The 24,721-nt window shown below is 45.9% G+C and overlaps 1 protein-coding gene across 1 annotated transcript in view; it reads right to left on the bottom strand.

Annotated features, from left to right (window-relative positions):
- The window catches only part of apoba (apolipoprotein Ba), a gene marked incomplete at both ends in the record, with an annotated part of 68,614 nt that overhangs the window by 17,705 nt on the left and 26,188 nt on the right, over positions 1–24,721 (bottom strand). Inside the window, 19 exons of the mRNA XM_080783370.1 lie at positions 94–581; positions 4,688–4,846; positions 5,195–5,583; positions 7,706–7,798; positions 8,768–9,051; positions 9,593–9,714; positions 10,338–10,513; positions 11,795–11,967; positions 12,977–13,187; positions 13,473–13,603; positions 14,221–14,403; positions 14,800–15,005; positions 16,000–16,167; positions 17,812–18,093; positions 18,292–18,465; positions 19,805–20,006; positions 21,078–21,301; positions 22,395–22,553; positions 24,436–24,547. Coding sequence (XP_080639496.1) covers positions 94–581; positions 4,688–4,846; positions 5,195–5,583; positions 7,706–7,798; positions 8,768–9,051; positions 9,593–9,714; positions 10,338–10,513; positions 11,795–11,967; positions 12,977–13,187; positions 13,473–13,603; positions 14,221–14,403; positions 14,800–15,005; positions 16,000–16,167; positions 17,812–18,093; positions 18,292–18,465; positions 19,805–20,006; positions 21,078–21,301; positions 22,395–22,553; positions 24,436–24,547 — 3,936 coding nt within the window. The remainder of the gene's footprint in view (positions 1–93; positions 582–4,687; positions 4,847–5,194; positions 5,584–7,705; positions 7,799–8,767; positions 9,052–9,592; positions 9,715–10,337; positions 10,514–11,794; positions 11,968–12,976; positions 13,188–13,472; positions 13,604–14,220; positions 14,404–14,799; positions 15,006–15,999; positions 16,168–17,811; positions 18,094–18,291; positions 18,466–19,804; positions 20,007–21,077; positions 21,302–22,394; positions 22,554–24,435; positions 24,548–24,721) is intronic.

Below are 24,721 nucleotides of genomic sequence, written 5' to 3'. Positions count from 1 at the left end.
TATAGTTATAGGGCCACTGAGGGTCCCCGGTGGACCATGGGTGGTCCCGGGCCACTATTATACATATATAGGTGTATAGGGCCCCCGGTGGACCCCTGAGGGCCCCCGGTGGACCCCTGGGGGTCCCCGCTGGACCCCTGGGGTCTGCTATCCAGCGTGTTCTCTGAGCATGCCTCCAGATCAACGCACCCCTTCAGGACTGCGTTCAGAGAGGCCTCGGAGGCCGTCAGCCTCCCCTCCACCTCCAGCTCTCCGCGGCTCTCCTCGGCCATGGCTTTGGACTTGGAGGACAGCGAGGCCCCGCTGGCGTCCACCGTGGCGTCCCAGACGCTCTCGAAGGTCAGCGGGCTGCACTGGACGCTGTTGGTGGCGCTGGCGAGCAGGCCGGTCCCGCGGCTCGCGCTCAGCGAGGCTTTGTGCAAGCCGCGGCCCGCGGCGAAGGTCAGCGAACCCTCCGAGTTCACCTCCAGGCCGTCCGCGTTCAGGGAGCCCGTGAGCAGCGAGTACAGCCTGTTGGTGTCGTCGTCAGCCTGAGACTCCACCCGGAGGACGGCCATCTGGGCAGACACGCCCAGCTCCACCTTTAATGACACAGAAACAACATTACACGCCCAGCTACACCTTTAATGATAGAGAAACAACATTACACGCCCAGCTACACCTTTAATGATAGAGAAACAACATTACACGCCCAGCTACACCTTTAATGATAGATATAACATTACACGCCCCGCTACACCTTTAATGATAGATATAACATTACACGCCCCGCTACACCTTTAATGATAGATATAACATTACACGCCCCGCTACACCTTTAATGATAGATATAAAACATTACACGCCCAGCTCCACCTTTAATGACACAGAAACAACATTACACGCCCAGCTACACCTTTAATGATAGAGAAACAACATTACACGCCCAGCTACACCTTTAATGATGAATATAAAACATTACACGCCCAGCTACACCTTTAATGATAGATATAACATTACACGCCCCGCTACACCTTTAATGATAGATATAACATTACACGCCCCGCTACACCTTTAATGATAGATATAAAACATTACACGCCCAGCTACACCTTTAATGATAGATATAACATTACACGCCCAGCTACACCTTTAATGATAGATATAACATTACACGCCCCGCTACACCTTTAATGATAGATATAACATTACACGCCCCGCTACACCTTTAATGATAGATATAACATTACACGCCCCGCTACACCTTTAATGATAGATATAACATTACACGCCCCGCTACACCTTTAATGATAGATATAACATTACACGCCCAGCTCCACCTTTAATGACACAGAAACAACATTACACGCCCAGCTACACCTTTGATGATAGATATAAAACATTACACGCCCAGCTACACCTTTAATGATAGAGAAACAACATTACATGCCCAGCTACACCTTTAATGATAGATATAACATTACACGCCCAGCTACACCTTTAATGGTAGATATAACATTACACGCCCAGCTACACCTTTAATGATAGATATAAAACATTACACGCCCAGCTACACCTTTAATGATAGATATAAAACATTACACGCCCAGCTACACCTTTAATGATAGATATAAAACATTACACGCCCAGCTCCACCTTTAATGATAGATATAACATTACACGCCCAGCTACACCTTTAATGATAGATATAACAATACACGCCCAGCTACACCTTTAATGATAGATATAAAACATTACACGCCCAGCTACACCTTTAATGATAGATATAAAACATTACACGCCCCGCTACACCTTTAATGATAGATATAAAACATTACACGCCCAGCTACACCTTTAATGATAGAGAAACAACATTACACGCCCAGCTACACCTTTAATGATAGATATAAAACATTACACGCCCCGCTACACCTTTAATGATAGATATAACATTACACGCCCAGCTACACCTTTAATGATAGATATAAAACATTACACGCCCAGCTACACCTTTAATGATAGATATAAAACATTACACGCCCAGCTACACCTTTAATGATAGATATAAAACATTACACACCCAGCTACACCTTTAATGATAGATATAACATTACACGCCCAGCTACACCTTTAATGATAGATATAAAACATTACACACCCAGCTACACCTTTAATGATAGATATAACATTACACGCCCAGCTACACCTTTAATGATAGATATAACATTACACGCCCAGCTACACCTTTAATGATAGATATAAAACATTACACGCCCAGCTACACCTTTAATGATAGATATAAAACATTACACGCCCAGCTACACCTTTAATGATAGATATAAAACATTACACGCCCAGCTACACCTTTAATGATAGATATAAAACATTACACACCCAGCTACACCTTTAATGATAGATATAACATTACACGCCCAGCTACACCTTTAATGATAGATATAAAACATTACACGCCCAGCTACACCTTTAATGATAGATATAACATTACACACCCAGCTACACCTTTAATGATAGATATAACATTACACGCCCAGCTACACCTTTAATGATAGATATAAAACATTACACGCCCAGCTACACCTTTAATGATAGATATAAAACATTACACACCCAGCTACACCTTTAATGATAGATATAACATTACACGCCCAGCTACACCTTTAATGATAGATATAAAACATTACACACCCAGCTACACCTTTAATGATAGATATAACATTACACGCCCAGCTACACCTTTAATGATAGATATAACATTACACGCCCAGCTACACCTTTAATGATAGATATAAAACATTACACGCCCAGCTACACCTTTAATGATAGATATAAAACATTACACGCCCAGCTACACCTTTAATGATAGATATAAAACATTACACACCCAGCTACACCTTTAATGATAGATATAACATTACACGCCCAGCTACACCTTTAATGATAGATATAAAACATTACACACCCAGCTACACCTTTAATGATAGATATAACATTACACGCCCAGCTACACCTTTAATGATAGATATAAAACATTACACACCCAGCTACACCTTTAATGATAGATATAACATTACACGCCCAGCTACACCTTTAATGATAGATATAAAACATTACACACCCAGCTACACCTTTAATGATAGATATAAAACATTACACGCCCAGCTACACCTTTAATGATAGATATAACATTACACGCCCAGCTACACCTTTAATGATAGATATAAAACATTACACGCCCAGCTACACCTTTAATGGTAGATATAAAACATTACACGCCCAGCTACACCTTTAATGATAGATATAAAACATTACACGCCCAGCTACACCTTTAATGATAGATATAAAACATTACACGCCCCGCTACACCTTTAATGGTAGATATAAAACATTACACACCCAGCTACACCTTTAATGATAGATATAAAACATTACACGCCCCGCTACACCTTTAATGATAGATATATAACATTACACACCCAGCTACACCTTTAATGATAGATATAAAACATTACACGCCCAGCTACACCTTTAATGATAGATATAAAACATTACACGCCCAGCTCCACCTTTAATGATAGATATAAAACATTACACGCCCCGCTACACCTTTAATGGTAGATATAAAACATTACACACCCAGCTACACCTTTAATGATAGATATAAAACATTACACGCCCCGCTACACCTTTAATGATAGATATAAAACATTACACGCCCAGCTCCACCTTTAATGATAGATATAAAACATTACACGCCCCGCTACACCTTTAATGGTAGATATAAAACATTACACGCCCAGCTACACCTTTAATGATAGATATAAAACATTACACGCCCCGCTACACCTTTAATGATAGATATAAAACATTACACGCCCAGCTACACCTTTAATGATAGATATAAAACATTACACACCCAGCTACACCTTTAATGATAGATATAACATTACACGCCCAGCTACACCTTTAATGATAGATATAAAACATTACACGCCCAGCTACACCTTTAATGATAGATATAACATTACACACCCAGCTACACCTTTAATGATAGATATAAAACATTACACGCCCAGCTACACCTTTAATGATAGATATAAAACATTACACGCCCCGCTACACCTTTAATGATAGATATAAAACATTACACGCCCAGCTACACCTTTAATGATAGATATAACATTACACGCCCAGCTACACCTTTAATGATAGATATAAAACATTACACGCCCAGCTACACCTTTAATGATAGATATAACATTACACGCCCAGCTACACCTTTAATGATAGATATAACATTACACGCCCAGCTACACCTTTAATGATAGATATAAAACATTACACGCCCAGCTACACCTTTAATGATAGATATAAAACATTACACGCCCAGCTACACCTTTAATGATAGATATAAAACATTACACGCCCAGCTACACCTTTAATGATAGATATAAAACATTACACGCCCAGCTACACCTTTAATGATAGATATAACATTACACGCCCCGCTACACCTTTAATGATAGATATAAAACATTACACGCCCAGCTACACCTTTAATGGTAGATATAAAACATTACACACCCAGCTCCACCTTTAATGATGCTCCTCCCTGGCCCGCGGTTATGGTTTAGGGTTTAGGGTTTAGAGGTTTAGGGTTTAGAGTTTAGGGGTTTAGGGTTTAGACTACCTTGTTCTGCAGCGAGGCTCCTCCCAGGCCCGCGGCGGCCGCGCTGCACTTCAGCGTCAGCTGGGCGTCTTTGACCTTCAGCTCCGCCACGTGTCTGAGGGCGTCGCCCAGAGCGCCGGTCTGGGACACGATGGACAGCTCTGCGTTCTCGTAGACGCCCTGGTGGAGAAAATATATAATATATTTACTGTTAGGACACGCCCTGGTGGAGAAAATATATAATATATTTACTGATAGGACACGCCCTGGTGGAGAAAATATATAATATATTTACTGATAGGACACGCCCCCTGGACGGAGAAAATATATTATATATTTACTGATAGGACACGCCCCCTGGACGGAGAAAATATATTATATATTTACTGATAGGACACGCCCTGATGGAGAAAATATATTAGCCTTCGCCCGCAACATATGTAAGCACAGGTCACTGAAGTCCTACCTGTACAGTGTTGGTCATCTCTATATGAATACCTGTACAGTGTTGGTCATCTATATGAATACCTGTACAGTGTTGGTCATCTCTCCCAGCGGGGAGGTGAGGCGCAGGGCCGACTCCCCTCTCCCTCCGCGGGCGTGCGGACGCAGGGCGTAGCTGTGGGTGTAGCTGCCGTCGGCCGACAGCCCGCCCGCTCCCACCGCCGCCTCCAGGGCTCCGTCTCCGGTCACCTGGTCTTCGGCGGACGTGGATTTGGCTGAGTAGGAGAGCGAGGCGCGCAGACCCGCCGGGCCGGACGCCTCCAGCTGGTAGCTGGCTCTGGCCTGGACGCGGTCCTCCGTCAGGCTCAGGGTCTCCAGGCCACTGAAGCTGGCCTCCAGCAGGCTGTGGCTCAACGAGCTGTTGACCAGAACCTTCAGGTTGTCCTGGACACGCCCAGACATCAGGCCTGTCCCTACAGACACAAGGAAATACAATACATCAGCCCTGTCCCTTCAGACACAAGGAAATACAATACATCAGGCCTGTCCCTACAGACACAAGGAAATACAATACATCAGCCCTGTTCCTACAGACACAAGGAAATACAATACATCAGGCCTGTCCCTACAGACACAAGGAAATACAATACATCAGCCCTGTTCCTACAGACACAAGGAAATACAATACATCAGGCCTGTTCCTACAGACACAAGGATATACAATACATCAGCCCTGTTCCTTCAGATACAAGGAAATACATCAGGCCGGTTCCTACAGACACAAGGAAATATAATACATCAGCCCTGTCCCTTCAGACACAAGGAAATACATCAGCCCTGTCCCTTCAGACACAAGGAAATACAATACATCAGCCCTGTTCCTTCAGACACAAGGAAATACATCAGGCCTGTTCCTACAGACACAAGGAAATATAATACATCAGCACTGTCCCTTCAGACACAAGGAAATACATCAGCCCTGTCCCTTCAGACACAAGGAAATACAATATATCAGCCCTGTCCCTTCAGACACAAGGAAATATATCAGCCTTGTCCCTTCAGACACAAGGAAATATATCAGCCCTGTCCCTTCAGACACAAGGAAATACAATATATCAGCCCTGTCCCTTCAGACACAATGAAATACAATATATCAGCTCTGTCCCTTCAGACACAAGGAAATACAATATATCAGCCCTGTCCCTTCAGACACAAGGAAATACAATATATCAGCCCTGTCCCTTCAGACACAAGGAAATACAATATATCAGCTCTGTCCCTTCAGACACAAGGAAATACAATATATCAGCCCTGTCCCTTCAGACACAAGGAAATACAATATATCAGCCCTGTCCCTTCAGACACAAGGAAATACAATATATCAGCCCTGTCCCTTCAGACACAAGGAAATACATAACACAGTGAGCTGTCCATGGTGCTGAAGTATGTTTCTATATAACAACACAGTGAGCTGTCCATGGTGCTGAAGTGTGTTTCTATATAACAACACCGTGAGCTGTCCATGGTGCTGAAGTGTGTTTCTATATAACAACACAGTGAGCTGTCCATGGTGCTGAAGTGTGTTTCTATATAACAGTGAGCTGTCCGTGGTGCTGAAGTGTGTTTCTATATAACAACACAGTGAGCTGTCCATGGTGCTGAAGTGTGTTTCTATATAACAGTGAGCTGTCCGTGGTGCTGAAGTGTGTTTCTATATAATACAGTGAGCTGTCCATGGTGCTGAAGTGTGTTTCTATATAACACAGTGAGCTGTCCATGGTGCTGAAGTGTGTTTCTATATAACAGTGAGCTGTCCGTGGTGCTGAAGTGTGTTTCTATATAACACAGTGAGCTGTCCATGGTGCTGAAGTGTGTTTCTATATAACACAGTGAACTGTCCATGGTGCTGAAGTGTGTTTCTATATAACACTGAGCTGTCCATGGTGCATGCTAACCCTAACCCTAACCCTAACCCTAACCCATGTCCATGGTGCTGAAGTGTGTTTCTATATAACACAGTGAGCTGTCCATGGTGCTGAAGTGTGTTTCTATATAACAGTGAGCTGTCCGTGGTGCTGAAGTGTGTTTCTATATAACACAGTGAGCTGTCCATGGTGCTGAAGTGTGTTTCTATATAACACAGTGAACTGTCCATGGTGCTGAAGTGTGTTTCTATATAACACTGAGCTGTCCATGGTGCTGAAGTGTGTTTCTATATAACACTGAGCTGTCCATGGTGCTGAAGTGTGTTTCTATAACACAGTGAGCTGTCCATGGTGCTGAAGTATGTTTCTATAACACAGTGAGCTGTCCATGGTGCTGAAGTGTGTTTCTATAACACAGTGAGCTGTCCATGGTGCTGAAGTATGTTTCTATAACACAGTGAGCTGTCCATGGTGCTGAAGTGTGTTTCTATAACACAGTGAGCTGTCCATGGTGCTGAAGTATGTTTCTATAACACAGTGAGCTGTCCATGGTGCTGAAGTATGTTTCTATAACACTGAGCTGTCCATGGTGCTGAAGTATGTTTCTATAACACAGTGAGCTGTCAGAGGGTTGATAAATAAATAAATGAAATGAAATATAAATAAATACCTTCCAGTTTGTAGGCCAGGGGGTTGAAGGGAGACTGGGCCGTCACTTTGTACTGAGCGATGTAACTGGGAACGTCGTCCACTGAGTTGTTACCTGAGATCAGAAATACATTTATTATTACTAATCTGATCAATTACATTTATTAATACTAATCTGATCACAATTACATTTATTAATACTAATCTGATCAATTACATTTATTAATACTAATCTGATCACAATTACATTTATTAATACTAATCTGATCAATTACATTTATTAATACTAATCTGATAAATTACATTTATTAATACTAATCCGATCACAATTACATTTATTAATACTAATCTGATCACAATTACATTTATTAATACTAATCTGATCACAATTACATTTATTAATACTAATCTGATCAATTACATTTATTAATACTAATATGATCAATTACATTTATTAATACTAATCTGATCACAATTACATTTATTGATACTAATATGATCAATTACATTTATTAATACTAATCTGATCAATTACATTTATTAATACTAATCTGATCACAATTACATTCATTATTACTAATCTGATCACAATTATATTTATTATTATTAATCTGAGCAATTACATGTATTAATACTAATCTGAGCAATTAAATGTATTACTAATCTGATCAATTACATGTATTAACACTAATCTGATCACAATTAAATGTTTTAATAATGATAAGAATTACTCAATTCAAATGAGCCAGACTGATAAGGTGGATTCACTCACACATTGCATCAGTCTGTAATTCGGCCAATTGGGAGAGTGTATGAGGGTTAGGGTTAGGTTTAGGGTTCGTATACCTTTCAGACAGGCTGCCCTCCCAGCTGTACAGGGTGATGTACCCAGCTGGGTTAGGGGTTAGGGGTTAGGGGTTAGGGTTAGGTTTAGGGTTCGTATACCTTTCAGACAGGCTGCCCTCCCAGCTGTACAGGGTGATGTACCCAGCTGGGTTAGGGGTTAAGGGTTAGGGTTAGGGATAGGGGTTAGGGTTTAGGGATTAGGGATTAGGGTTAGGGTTAGGGTTTAGGGTAACAGTACCTCCAGAAAGGCTGCCCTCCCAGCTGTACAGGTTGCTGTGTATCTTGGTGGAGGCGTGGGCCAGGCCCAGCAGCGGCAGAGAGAGGTCCCAGGCCCGCGGCACCGTGAAGGGGGGCAGCGGGTAGCGCGTGGCGGGAACGTGCAGGCCCAGCTCCGCCACGCTGAGCTCTGGGATGGACAGCATGGCCGGGATACCCAGGTCCTCCGAGGTCCTCCCTCCCAGTGGGAGAGGCAGGGAGACGGCCCAACGCTCTGGGTTGAACTGGTACCTGAACAGGCTGTCTCTGTTTGGATATATGAATATAAAACATATTAATGTCTCTGTTTGAATATAAAACATATTAATGTCTCTGTTTAAATATATGAATATAAAACATATAAATGTCTCTGTTTGAATATATGAATATAAAACATATGAATGTCTTCCCTCCCAGAGGGAGAGGCAGGGAGACGGCCCAACGGTCTGGGTTGAACTGGTACCTGAACAGGCTGTCTCTGTTTAAATATATGAATATAAAACATATTCATAAATACAGATATACATATACATATTAAATGGAATAATGTCTTATAAACATCAATAATATTATGCTATAGCATATTATTCAAAGTTTCGTCACTTTACTTAAAGGGCACAAAGTCCTGCTATAGGGTATTATAAAATGACACAACTGCTAATAACCATTAAAGAATGTTGCCACTTTACTTAAAGGTCTCAAAGTCCTGCTATAGCATTTTATTGATGTTTACAGTACACACACAGTACACAGTACACAGTCCATGTGTACATATAGATGTAACACATACAGTGAAGCACAAACTCACGATTGAAGGAAGAGTTTTTGGGGCAGAGGAGGCAGTGTGAGGTCAGAGAGACTTCTCCTACTCCTCTGGTTGTCCTCAGACGGAACGCTGCCAGACAGCTTATCTAGCCAGATAGTACCTGCCTGGAGAGAGAGAGAGAGAGAGAGAGAGAGAGACATTCACTTTACATTGCATTACCTAAAGAGAGAGAGAGAGAGAGAGAGAGAGAGAGAGAGAGAGAGAGAGAGAGAGAGAGAGAGAGAGAGAGAGAGAGAGATGCCTTTCATTTATAATAGATGGATAGATGGATAGATGGATAGATGGATAGATGGATAGATGGATGGATAGATGGATAGATGGATAGATGGATAGATGGATAGATGGATAGATGGATGGATAGATGGATAGATGGATGGATAGATGGATAGATGGATAGATGGATAGATGGATAGATGGATGGATAGATGGATAGATGGATAGATGGATAGATGGATAGATGGATAGATGGATGGATGGATGGATGGATGGATGGATGGATGGATGGATGGATGGATAGATGGATAGATGGATAGATGGATAGATGGATAGATGGATAGATGGATAGATGGATAGATGGATAGATGGATAGATGGATAGATGGATAGATGGATAGATGGATAGATGGATAGATGGATAGATAGATGGATAGATGGATAGATGGATAGATGGATAGATGGATGGATAGATGGATAGATGGGTAGATAGGTAGATAGGTAGATAAACCTACCTCCAGCCCCTTGGTGACTATGTGTCGTAGCTTCATGTCGGTCTTGGCCACCCTCTGCTCCATCAGGTCTGTGATGACGTTCTGCAGATGTCTGTGGTAGACGTCAGCGTTGGGGAGCAGCTTCTGGAGCTCCGAGTTCAGGTCAGTGTTGACCTCCAGCTCCACTCTGGAGGCATCTGTAAAAATAACACCTAATGTTGAAGTTGTTCATGTGTCTATGAGGTGACAGTACTTCATTAGACACCCTGGAGTCTACTGTACGCCGCGGACAAAGCCAACTCGGATCGTGACAAATCATGACAATGAACACAATATTTTGGGCCGATCAAATCATTAGAAAGAAGAAAATAAAGGCAGGAGACACAACAGTATTTGTTTTGTTTTTCTTCTTATTAATTATTTGATCAGCCCCAAAACATTGTGTTCATTGTCATGATTCGTCACGATCCGAGTTGGCTTTGTCCGCGGCGTAACTGTCTTTAAATAAATACTTTAAGAAAAGCCTATGGAGAAAAATGCATTGAGATTAATTTCCTGGGCCACTCCCTAGACTCCCTACTCCCCAGTGTCCCCACGCAGTGACAGACAAAGTCCCTAGACTCCCTACTCCCCAGTGTCCCCACACAGACAGACAAAGTCCCTAGACTCCCTACCCCCCAGTGTCCCCACACAGACAGACAAAGTCCCTAGACTCCCTACTCCCCAGTGTCCCCACACAGATAGACAAAGTCCCTAGACTCCCTACTCCCCAGTGTCCCCACACAGATAGACAAAGTCCCTAGACTCCCTACTCCCCAGTGTCCCCACACAGATAGACAAAGTCCCTAGACTCCCTACTCCCCAGTGTCCCCACACAGATAGACAAAGTCCCTAGACACCCTACTCCCCAGTGTCCCCACACAGATAGACAAAGTCCCTAGACACCCTACTCCCCAGTGTCCCCACACAGATAGACAAAGTCCCTAGACTCCCTACTCCCCAGTGTCCCCACACAGATAGACAAAGTCCCTAGACTCCCTACTCCTCAGTGTCCCCACACAGATAGACAAAGTCCCTAGACTCCCTACTCCCCAGTGTCCCCACACAGATAGACAAAGTCCCTAGACTCCCTACTCCCCAGTGTCCCCACACAGATAGACAAAGTCCCTAGACTCCCTACTCCCCAGTGTCCCCACACAGTGACAGCAGTCCATGTCAGGTGCTCTGAGCCTTTGATCAGACAGATTGATGAGCCAATCAGGTGCTCTGTTATAGAGCGGAGCGGTCTGTTATCAAGGAATAACACACCTCTGAATCCTGCGACTGACCAATCAGAATCCAGCATTGGACCAAGCCGTGTAATAAAGTCAACAATACACTGAGGAGAAAACTTTAATTATTTAGAGGTGTCGGAAAGCTTACCGTATTTCAGAGTGACCTTCTGAACAGAGGTCATTTCAGGGGGCGTTGGAGCTTACCGTATTTCAGAGTGACCTTCTGAACAGAGGTCATTTGGGGGGCGTTGAACGCGGTCTCCACGGCAGCGGTCAGTGTCGGGTCAGTCTTCAGCGTGGCGGTCACCGACGCATCGGTCTGGAGAGACGGAACCTGGACCTCCAGCTGGACCATGGCATCCTTCATCATGTCCATTCTACAACAGATAATAATGACGATAATGATAATAATGATAACTAGAACTGCACTCTGTCGAGTGCATACTTGCTTGTTGCACAGTAGGCCATAAATGGCCAACTAGTGCGCAAGCAGAGCGCGCAAGTACTTTCGACCATTATAAACTATCACTTTGGATGCGTATGCACCGTCCCAGCAAATTGTGCCTGATACGGCAGTGGTGCCAGATTACATACATGTATACACAGGAGCATTACCTTTAATCCTCCCAAGACTAAAACATATCGTCATTACGTCACCATCGAAAACCAATTACACTCTGGCATTGGGTCCTTTAATCCACATATTTATTACGTCATCATTGAGAGCTAGTTATACATATACACACCATGTAATCTGGTCCCAGCAAATCAGGCACAATTTGCTGGGACGGTGCATACGCATCAAAAGTGGCGGGTTGGCTGGGACGGTGCATACGAGCCGGGTGAAACTATTACTTGCGCACTGCGCTCTGCTTGCGCAAGTAATAATAAAACTGTATTTGTATCATGAAAGGTGCAGGGTTACTACGTCCGTCTCTGGACATGGTAACGCCCCCTGCCTCTGATTGGCCTTCCGACACCTGTCTCTAGACATGGTAACGCCCCCTGCCTCTGATTGGCCTACCGACACCTGTCTCTAGACATGGTAACGCCCCCTGCCTCTGATTGGCCTTCCGACACCTGTCTCTAGACATGGTAATGCCCTGCCTGCCTCTGATTGGCCTTCCGACACCTGTCTCTAGACATGGTAACGCCCTGCCTGCCTCTGATTGGCCTTCCGACACCTGTCTCTAGACATGGTAATGCCCTGCCTGCCTCTGATTGGCCTTCCGACACCCGTCTCTAGACATGGTAACGCCCTGCCTGCCTCTGATTGGCCTACCGACACTGCTCGTTTATAGCTATGGGGGATAGTCTGAGTCTTTACGCTGTAATGCAACAGAACACCAGCAGAGTGCGCTACAGTGTTTTAACAGAGTGCAGTACCTGGTGCGTGCCACCAGGGAGAGCTGTGGGATGTTCCTGTTGGTCACATCGATGCTCAGAGCCCTCATGCTCTTGCCCTTGGCGGTGGAGTCTGTGACGGACAGCTTTAGCCCCGCCTCCAGGTCGTAGTCTGGGATGTTCAGCGATGTCGTCAGTGTGTTCCTGTTGCGGTTGTACTTCAGAGAGGCCGAGGCCTCGGCAGAGGGCACCCCTAGTGGAGAGGAGGGGAATAACATGTTAACCCATTTAGACCCGAGGACGATTCTACTAATGTCTTCTAAATCATGACAGTTTTCTGAAAAACATTATGTTTCTGTCAGTCATTCTCAAACATTTTCATGTCAAGGAAGCCCACAAATATCTGTAATTGGCCACCGACCCCCAACTGAAAATATGTTGTTCCTGTTGTTAGCACCCTGTTAGCGTGCTAGCAGCACCCTGTTGTTAGCACCCTGTTAGCGTGTTAGCAGCACCCTGTTGTTAGCACCCTGCGTACCTTCTGCCTTGAGGCTGATCTTCAGAGAGTCGATTTTCTGCCGTCCTTCCTTTCCTTCTCTCAGAGTCTCTGCAATGATGGAGGCGCTGAATTCTGTCACCTCTCCTGTAGGCTGGATCTCTACCGCAAACCTGGTGGAGAAACCCTGTTTAATACTGTATTCTGTCAGCTCTCCTGTAAAACCCTGTTTATTACTGTATTCTGTCAGCTCTCCTGTAAAACACTGTTTATTACTGTATTCTGTCAGCTCTCCTGTAAAACACTGTTTATTACTGTATTCTGTCAGCTCTCCTGTAAAACACTGTTTATTACTGTATTCAGCTCTCCTGTAAAACCCTGTTTATTACTGTATTCTGTCAGCTCTCCTGTAAAACCCTGTTTATTACTGTATTCTGTCAGCTCTCCTGTAGTAGAGGATAGTATTATTACCTACCAGAGGGTAGTATTAGTATTATTACCTACCAGAGGGTAGTATAATGACCTAGTACTTCAGTAATGTAATTACCTAGTACTTCAGTAATATAATTACCTAGTACTTCAGTGATATAATTACCTAGTACTTACAGTCAGAGGGTAGTATAATTACCTAGTACTTCAGTAGTATAATTACCTAGTACTTCCAGTCAGAGGGTAGTATAAATACCTAGTACTTCCAGTCAGAGGGTAGTATAATTACCTAGTACTTCAGTAGTATAATTACCTAGTACTTCAGTAGTATAAATACCTAGTACTTCAGTAGTATAATTACCTAGTACTTCCAGTCAGAGGGTAGTACGGGGCCTGATCCAGAGAGCTAGCGTTGGAGTATTGGACAACTCCACAGTACTTCAGACCAACGAACAGCGGCTGACACTCAGTGTAGTCGGTTCTGTCCTCCTCCAGGGATGGGATCACTTCCGTCTTACTGGACGACACTGACAGGACCTCGTTGCTATGGAAACACAATATATATATATGTTTATTACACACAGACAGGACCTTCCGCTACTTCCACTTTATATTTGACTGATGATTGATCAGAGTTTCCGTTGCTCCAGACTGTACGACTGAAGCATTTATATTTGACTCATGATCAGAGCTTCCGTTGCTCCAGACTGTACGACTGAAGCATTTATATTTGACTCATGATCAGAGCTTCCGTTGCTCCAGACTGTACGACTGAAGCATTTATATTTGACTCATGATCAGAGCTTCCGTTGCTCCAGACTGTATGACGGAAGCATTTATATTTTACTCATTATCAGAGCTTCCGTTGCTCCAGACTGTACGACGGAAAAATTTATATTTGATTCATCATCAGAACTCCAGAGTCCAGACGAACACACACCTGATGCTGAGCAGCTGTGTTCTGGCCGTGGGAGCCGGGATGGACAGCTGGACGTGGTTCCTGTTGACCGTGACCTTGGCGTTGACGGAGCTCTCGTGGTACAGCGTGGTGTGCATCCGGACGCCGGCCTCCAGGAACTGTGGAACCTTCACCCCCATCTCTGTGACCAGGTCTACGCCGGCCGAGGGCATGAAGGACAGCTGGTGCTGAACAAACAATACGAGAGCAGTGTTCATCCTGTCCAATAAAACTATGATACGAGAGCAGTGTTCATCCTGTCCAATAAAACTATGATACGAGAGCAGTGTTCATCCTGTCCAATAAAACTATGATACGAGAGCAGTGTTCATCCTGTCCAATAAAACAATGATACGAGAGCAGTGTTCATCCTGTCCAATAAAACAATGATACGAGAGCAGTGTTCATCCTGTCCAATAAAACAATGATACGAGAGCAGTGTTCATCCTGTCCAATAAAACAATGATACGAGAGCAGTGTTCATCCTGTCCAATAAAACTATGATACGAGAGCAGTGTTCATCCTGTCCAATAAAACAATGATACGAGAGCAGAGTTCATCCTGTCCAATAAAACTATGAAGAAAAATGTTATTCGGCTACCTTTTTTCACTGACGGAAACTACCTAAGAACTAAATTAATACTAAGCAATGATGAATAAAACTATGACTAAATATATTGCCAATTTTTGTTTTCAACAAATAACTAAAGTAAAATGTCAGGGAGGGACTAGTGGAGAAGAGATCCAGTAGAACTAAATGTCAGGGAGGGACTAGTGGAGAAGAGATCCAGTAGAACTAAATGTTAGGGAGGGACTAGTGGAGAAGAGATCCAGTAGAACTAAATGTCAGGGAGGGACTAGTGAAGAAGAGATCCAGTAGAACTAAATGTCAGGGAGGGACTAGTGGAGAAGAGATCCAGTAGAACTAAATGTCAGAGACAAACATGCGTCCTTCATAATGACCAAAGACGTACAGACGTGTTTTGTCCCAACTGGGCTTCTGTAACAAGGCCAGAGAAACTAAGACCCAGCGCTGCTCTCTGGACGTTGTTAAAATGTCTACCACTACCACTCGTTATTATATTAATGGCAGATTGCAGTGGGACAACGGCTAGACCTGCAGACAGTGATAACTCACCAAGCCAGGACTGAAGTTCAGGCCTCCAGACAGTGATAACTCACCAAGCCAGGACTGAAGCTCAGGCCTCCCTTGGCTCCGGCAGCAAAGACTCCGGCCAGGGAGAAGGTGAGAGGCAGCCCGGAGGCGGTGGGCAGCGTGAAGGAGTTCTCCATGAAGATGTAGTGAAGGAACAGCTGGTTGTCGGTGCTGGAGGTCAGCTGCTGGAACATCTGGAGGAAGAGATGAGACTACATTATACAAGCATTGACCGCCAACAACTTTAACAACACAATATATATATACAAACAAACATCTGGAGAATGACATGCAGATGTAGTGAACACACATCTGTAGAAAGAGATTCTATGATGATTATGCATGCCGTCTATATCAGGGATGGGCAACTTTGACAATTGAGGGAGACACTATACTTCCACACTATATTATACACTATACTATACTTAAGCAATAAGCCACGAGAGGTCTCAGGTTACCGGGTATTTTACACTGGCTGGGGGCGTAGGCAGACCCGAGGCGCAGCGGAGGGTCTTCTACCCCCCAGCCAGTGTAAAATACCCGGTAAGCTTTGGGCCTCGAGTGGCTTATTGCTTTTCTAAAACGGTTACAAACATTATAGCAATATTAACCTAATAAAACTATTACATTCACAAAAGTATCTACACTTTGCGCCACCCGAGCGAGCGAGCCAGAGCCACAACACTTCCTTGTTTTGCTCCGCAAGTAGCCTATGTGACGGGAGAAAAGCGCTTGATATCTTTACGGGGCTGCCTGGAGCCACACATTCACAGTCATATGAGACGGGCGGTGCTTAGACGCCCGCACGGCATGTGTTTGCAAAGCAATGAAGCGCTCCCCTTCCCCAGTTCAGTTACAAGGCTGCAGTTTGATACAAAGTGATTGAAGGAGTGGGTTATCGGTGAGTTTTCACCGGTCACGTGACGGTAACCAGCCAATCAGAATGAAGTATTGGGACTACCCGTTTTAGAATGCACACTATAGACACTATTCTTCCACACTGTATTATACACTATACTATACTGTACACTAAATATACACACTATACTTCCACACTCAGGTATCCCATGTCCTACCTTGTGATTTAAACGTGATAGTATTTCTCACCTTGCTGTTTCCCACTATGAAGGCCTGGTATAGTATTTCTCACCTTGCTGTTTCCCACTATGAAGGCCTGGTATAGTATTCCTCACCTTGCTGTTTCCCACTGTGAAGGCCTGGTATAGTATTTCTCACCTTGCTGTTTCCCACTATGAAGGCCTGGTATAGTATTTCTCACCTTGCTGTTTCCCACTGTGAAGGCCTGGTATAGTATTTCTCACCTTGCTGTTTCCCACTGTGAAGGCCTGGTATAGTATTTCTCACCTTGCTGTTTCCCACTGTGAAGGCCTGGTATAGTATTTCTCACCTTGCTGTTTCCCACTATGAAGGCCTGGTATAGTATTTCTCACCTTGCTGTTTCCCACTGTGAAGGCCTGGTATAGTATTTCTCACCTTGCTGTTTCCCACTATGAAGGCCTGGTATAGTATTCCTCACCTTGCCGTTTCCCACTATGAAGGCCTGGTATAGTATTTCTCACCTTGCTGTTTCCCACTGTGAAGGCCTGGTATAGTATTTCTCACCTTGCTGTTTCCCACTATGAAGGCCTGGTATAGTATTTCTCACCTTGCTGTTTCCCACTGTGAAGGCCTGGTATAGTATTTCTCACCTTGCTGTTTCCCACTATGAAGGCCTGGTATAGTATTCCTCACCTTGCTGTTTCCCACTATGAAGGCCTGGTATAGTGTTCCTCACCTTGCTGTTTCCCACTATGAGGGCCTGGTATAGTATTCCTCACCTTGCTGTTTCCCACTATGAAAGCGTGGTAGTATTTCTCACCTTTCTGTTTCTCACTATGAAGGCGTGGTATAGTATTCCTCACCTTGCTGTTTCCCACTATGAAGGCCTGGTAGTATTGGAGCAGGGTGTCGGCCGTGGTCTTCACGTCTTCCAGACTCAGGTATCCCACCTCGTGGCCCAGCAGCCTCAGGTAAGCCACGGCCTCTGGGCTGGACGAACGCACCTCCTGGAGCGCCTTGTTGAGACCCTCCACCAGCTGCTCCACCAGCTCATCAGGGACCTGCACGCACACACACGCATGCACACACGCACGCACACACACGCATGCACACACGCACGCACACATGCAAAAACTTCACTGGGGAGGTACTGGGGGGACAACTGGGACTTCAGTGCACTGTACTTACATATGTTGCGACTGAAGGTCGCAACATATGTACACTCACAGCCCACACTCTGGGCTGTGATTCGTTCTCACCTGTCTCTTGCGTCTCTCACTCTGGGCTGTGATTCGTTCCAGGACCTTCTTCAGTGAGTCAGGAGCGTTCTGATTGGCCCAGTACATGGCCCGGGACGCCGCGTCCGGGAAGAACCCCTGCTCCCCGAACAGAGCGTCGATGGTCGGGTTTAACCCCTCGGCCTCCACGCCCACCTGAGGACCAATCAGAGAGCAGTTCAAAGGCCACGCCCACAACGCCCACCTAGACAAAGGCCACACCCCACTCATCCCACCTGAGGACCAATCAGAGAGCAGTTCATAGAAACATTAAGGTGTTCTTTGAACAGAGCTCGCTGTGCAATGGAGGTGTTCCTGGACTCACCGGGTCCTCTTGTCCAAGAGGCACATTTTAATTTCTCTCCAGAAGCTATAGTGGATTAGTTCCTATCTATCTATCTATCTATCTATCTATCTATCTATCTATCTATCCACCACCAAATTAAAGTAAAGTAAAGTAAAGAGTGGTGAGGCTAAAGGGGAGTGGTCAGGATGAAGGGGAGCGTGCATGATAAAAGGGGAGCGGTCATGATAAAAGGGGAGTGGTCAGGATAAAGGGGAGTGGTCACCAGGCTAAAGGGGAGTGGTCAGGATAAAGGGGAGTGGTCAGGCTAAAGGGGAGTGGTCATGCTAAAGGGGAGTGGTCAGGATAAAGGGGAGTGTTCAGGATAAAGGGGAGCGGTCATGATAAAAGGGGAGTGGTCAGGATGAAGGGGAGCGGTCATGATAAAAGGGGAGTGGTCAGGATGAAGGGGAGCGGTCATGATAAAAGGGGAGCGGTCATGATGAAAGGGGAGCGGTCACCAGGCTAAAGGGGAGTGGTCAGGCTAAAGGGGAGTGGTCAGGCTAAAGGGGAGTGGTCACCAGGCTAAAGGGGAGTGGTCAGGCTAAAGGGGAGTGGTCAGGCTAAAGGGGAGTGGTCACCAGGCTAAAGGGGAGTGGTCAGGATAAAGGGGAGTGGTCAGGCTAAAGGGGAGTGGTCACCAGGCTAAAGGGGAGTGGTCAGGATAAAGGGGAGTGGTCAGGACAAAGGGGAGTGGTCACCAGTATAAAGGGGAGTGGTCAGGATAAAGGGGAGTGGTCACCAGGATAAAGGGGAGTGGTCACCAGGATAAAGGGGAGTGGTCACCAGGATAAAGGGGAGTGGTCACCATGATAAAGGGGAGTGGTCACCAGGATAAAGGGGAGTGGTCACCAGGATAAAGGGGAGTGGTCACCAGGATAAAGGGGAGTGGTCACCAGGCTAAAGGGGAGTGGTCACCAGGATAAAGGGGAGTGGTCAGGCTAAAGGGGAGTGGTCACCAGGCTAAAGGGGAGTGGTCACCAGGATAAAGGGGAGTGGTCACTAGGATAAAGGGGAGTGGTCATGATAAAGGGGAGTGGTCACCAGGCTAAAAGGGGAGTGGTCACCAGGCTAAAGGGGAGTGGTCAGGATAAAGGGGAGTGGTCACCAGGATAAAGGGGAGTGGTCACCAGGCTAAAGGGGAGTGGTCACCTCAAAGAGGTCTCCATTGTAGTCGAACACTTTGAGGGTGGTCTCCAGCATCAGCTCCTTGGGCAGGAAGTTAAGGTGGTCAAAGATGGCGTTGGCGCCCGCCGCGCCGAGCTCCGAGTCCAGACGGACGTTTAGAGACAGACCCGACACGTCCGCGTCACGGAACTGATCTGGTAGATCCGTTTCTATGAGGCTCCTCGTCCTAGATGAGACACGCACGCACGCACACACACAGACACACAGACACACACACACAGACACACAGACACACACACACACAGACACACAGACACACAGACACACAGACACACATACACACACACACACACACAGACACACAGACACACAGACACACAGACACACAGACACACAGACACAGACACACAGACACACAGACACACAGACACACAGACACACACACAGGTCAATCTATGTCTGTGTATTTCCTGAATGTAGATGACAAGAAACAGACCGTCAGACTATCTGTTTTCAAGGCCAAAAACGTACAAACTAAGATATGATAGACATGATATAATATGATAGATATGATAGACATGATTTATGATATAATATGATAGACATTATATAATATGATAGATATGATAGGCTAAAAGACTAAAAGTTTGACAAAATCAACTGTAGATTTAGCCGCTTAAATCGTATCGTATTTAGCCGACTACTAACTAACTTCAACTTGATTCAAAAGACCATGTGACTAAAGCTAAGGGCTAGGAGCTAGGAGCTAAGGGTTAGGGTCTAGGGTACTCACTCCTCTAGCTGGGGGTCGGTGGAGGCCAGGATGTTGTTGAGGTGAGGGCTAGGGGTTAGGGGTTAGGGGCTAGGGTACTCACTCCTCTAGCTGGGGGTCGGTGGAGGCCAGGATGTTGTTGAGGTGAGGGCTAGGGGTTAGGGGTTAGGGGCTAGGGTACTCACTCCTCTAGCTGGGGGTCGGTGGAGGCCAGGATGTTGTTGAGGTGAGGGCTAGGGGTTAGGGGTTAGGGGCTAGGGTACTCACTCCTCTAGCTGGGGGTCGGTGGAGGCCAGGATGTTGTTGAGGTGAGGGCTAGGGGTTAGGGGTTAGGGGCTAGGGTACTCACTCCTCTAGCTGGGGGTCGGTGGAGGCCAGGATGTTGTTGAGGTGAGTCTAGGGGTTAGGGGTTAGGGGTTAGGGTCTAGGGTACTCACTCCTCTAGCTGGGGGTCGGTGGAGGCCAGGATGTTCTTGAGGTGAGTCTAGGGGTTAGGGGTTAGGGGTTAGGGTCTAGGGTACTCACTCCTCTAGCTGGGGGTCGGTGGAGGCCAGGATGTTGTTGAGGTGAGAGACGACGAAGCTGACCAGGTAGCGTTCGGGGTACAGGTGCTCCATGTCCGTCAGAGAGCTGACCATGTTCTGGACCGTGGCCCGGCGGAGGCTCTTCATCAGGATCAGGTAGGCTGCGATGCGCTTGTCTATGGACCCCTGGGGGTCCCTGTACACCTCAATGAGCCCCGGTGCAATCTGAAACCACACAGCTATCTGTTAGACCCCCTATGGGAGCCGACCCAGGGCAAAGCCAGGAGGGGAAAGAGGCGTACCACCTATGTAGACGTGCTGCGGCGCGACAGCTTGGCTGACAACACTGCAGAGCTCAAGAAAGAGGAAAAAAAGAAAAGAAGAGGGCAGCGATCCAGGAATCCCGAGTTGGTGTTGGCTAGACCTCACTCTCGCAGCAAGAAGAAGACCCCTGGGGGCCCCTGTTAGACCCCTGGGGGTCCCTGTACACCCCCCCCTCCTCCTCATGAAACTGAGGGGGTCGAGTAGTAGTAGTATAGTAGCAGTAGCAGTCGCAGTAGTAGTAGTAATAGTTGCAAACGCAGTGAGCACTTACTATGAGACCTAGAAGATCATGTCTGTCTGTCTGTGTGTCTGTCCCGCTATCCAAATATGGAGTGTGTTGCATCAGCAATCACTCAGCTCCATATATGGGCACAAAAGGGGCCAGGTCCACATATACAGTAACAGCGGGACAGACACACAGACAGACAGACAGACAGACAGATCTGCAGGGTCTCAGCTGCGTTCGCTTCCCGCGTTTGCGCGTCTTACTGGTAGTAGAGTACCTTCTCATGTATGTCCATGGTTCTGAAGGCTAGTAGTAGTAGTATTACTAGTAGTACCTTCTCATGTATGTCCATGGTTCTGAAGGCTAGTAGTAGTAGTATTAGTAGTATTACTAGTAGTACCTTCTCATGTATGTCCATGGTTCTGAAGGCTAGTATTTGCGAACGCAGTGCTCACTGCGTTCACAATGAGACCTAGCAGATCATGTCTGTGTGTCTGTCTGTCTGTCCCGCTTTTGTGCCCATATATGGAGCTGAGTGATTTGTGTCACCATGACTCAGCCATAACCATATAAGGAGTCCCCAAAGCAGCTATACGTCCAAAACCCAAATATGTATGAGCTGCGTTCGCTTCCCGCGTTTGCGCGTCTTACTGGTAGTAATAGTAGTAGTAATAGTAGTAGTATTAGTAGTATTACTAGTAGTACCTTCTCATGTATGTCCATGGTTCTGAAGGCTAGTATTAGTAATAGTAGTAGTAATAGTAGTACCTGCTCATGTATGTCCATGGTTCTGAAGGCCTGGACAGCAGCCTTCTGGTTCAGTAAAGGAGCCTCTGTGTTTTTGGCACACTGCAGCAGAGAGTTGACCAGCCCGCTGACCGCTCCGCTGGCTGTGTGCTGTAAGGCTGACCCCATCACCCCTATGACCTGTGGGGAGAGAGCACACGCACACGCACACACACACACACACACACACACACACACACACACGAAAATAAACCAACTGACCAACTGACCAAACCAACCGCTACACTTCCTCTACCAACCTGGGGAGAGCAACGGACTGACCTCATGCTTCCATCTATATGTCCAAGCTGCTTCTGTTCACCTGACAGGGGGGAGTTTCCCCGGTTGAACGTAGCGCGTGGAAGGAACATGTTGTAACACTTTACAGATAGGAACACGTTATAACACTTTACAGATAGAAGGAACACGTTGTAACACTTTACAGATAGAAGGAACACGTTGTAACACTTTACAGATAGAAGGAACACGTTGTAACACTTTACAGATAGAAGGAACACGTTGTAACACTTTACAGATAGGAACACGTTATAACACTTTACAGATAGAAGGAACACGTTGTAACACTTTACAGATAGAAGGAACACGTTGTAACACTTTACAGATAGAAGGAACACGTTGTAACACTTTACAGATAGAAGGAACACGTTGTAACACTTTACAGATAGAAGGAACACGTTGTAACACTTTACAGATCGTAAGAGGATACAATTAAATAGGACTATTCTGTGTGGATGAAAGGGCTGTCTATGGGAAGGGCTGTCTATGGGAAGGGCTGTCTATGGGAAGTCTATGGGAAGGGCTGTGAATGGGAAGTCTATGGGAAGGGCTGTCTATGGGAAGGGCTGTCTATGGGAAGTCTATGGGAAGTTACACCTATAGGTAGAACCTTGCTGGCAAGATGGAAGCCGTGTTCCAACCAGTTCCTTTCCCCTCCATCAGGCGCCCCGGCTGGCCAGGGGGAGGCAGTATAGAGACAGGGGTTACTGCCCTAGGGGACACGGGGAGAACATGTGAGGGTACCTACCATAGGGGACACGGGGAGAACATGTGAGGGTACCTACCCTAGGGGACACGGGGAGAACATGTGAGGGTACCTACCCTAGGGGACACGGGGAGAACATGTGAGGGTACCTACCCTAGGGGACACAGGGAGAACATGTGAGGGTACCTACTCTAGGGGACACGGGGAGAACATGTGAGGGTACATACCCTAGGGGACACGGGGAGAACATGTGAGGGTACCTACCTTAGGGGACACAGGGGAGAACATGTGAGGGTACATACCCTAGGGGACACGGGGAGAACATGTGAGGGTACCTACCCTAGGGGACACGGGGAGAACATGTGAGGGTACCTACCCTAGGGGACACGGGGAGAACATGTGAGGGTACCTACCCTAGGGGACACGGGGAGAACATGTGAGGGTACCTACCCTATAGGGGACACGGGGAGAACATGTGAGGGTACCTACCCTAGGGGACACGGGGAGAACACGTGAGGGTACCTAGGGGACACAGGGAGAACATGTGAGGGTACCTACCCTAGGGGACACGGGGAGAACATGTGAGGGTACCTACCCTAGGGGACACGGGGAGAACATGTGAGGGTACCTACAGTACCCTAGGGGACACGGGGAGAACATGTAGTAAGTAGTACACATTTAGATTGTTGCGAGGATGAGGGGGTACCTGGAAAAATATCTACCCCAAAAGGGGTACCTGGTCCAAAAAAGTTTGGGAACACCTGCCCTAGGGGACACAGGGTATGTGTGTGTATGTGCTTGCGTACCCTCAGTGTGTGTGTGTGTGTGTGTGTGTGTGTGTGCGTGCCTACCCTCAGTGTGTGTGTGTGTGTGTGTGTGTGTGTGTGTGTGTGTGCCTACCCTCAGTGTGTGTGTGTGTGTGTGTGTGTGGGTGTGTGTGTGTGTGTGTGTGTGTGTGCGTGTGTATAGTGTGTGTGTGCGTGCGTGCGTGCGTGCGTGCGTGTGTGTGTGTGTGCCTACCCTCAGTGCCAGGTAGGCGCTCTCGTCAGCACAATCCGACACCAGAAACTCCATGAACTCTGTGACCTCCGTGACCTCTGGGGTGACCTCTCTGGCATTGGCGTCATAGAACCTGTTTAAATAAAGTTATATCTGTTTAAATAAAGTTATTACATCTGTTTAAATAAAGTTATTACATCTGTTTAAATAAAGTTATTACATCTGTTTAAATAAAGTTATCGGTTTAAATAAAGTTATTATATATATTATATGACTTTTTTTATTTTATTTTATTGTATTTAATCAA

Source organism: Protomyctophum bolini, assembly GCF_963924005.1.
Source record: "Protomyctophum bolini genome assembly, chromosome: 15".
Classification (NCBI taxonomy): domain Eukaryota; kingdom Metazoa; phylum Chordata; class Actinopteri; order Myctophiformes; family Myctophidae; genus Protomyctophum; species Protomyctophum bolini.
The sequence above is the reverse complement of the archived record's forward strand: the minus strand, read 5'-3'. Positions and strand labels throughout refer to the sequence as shown.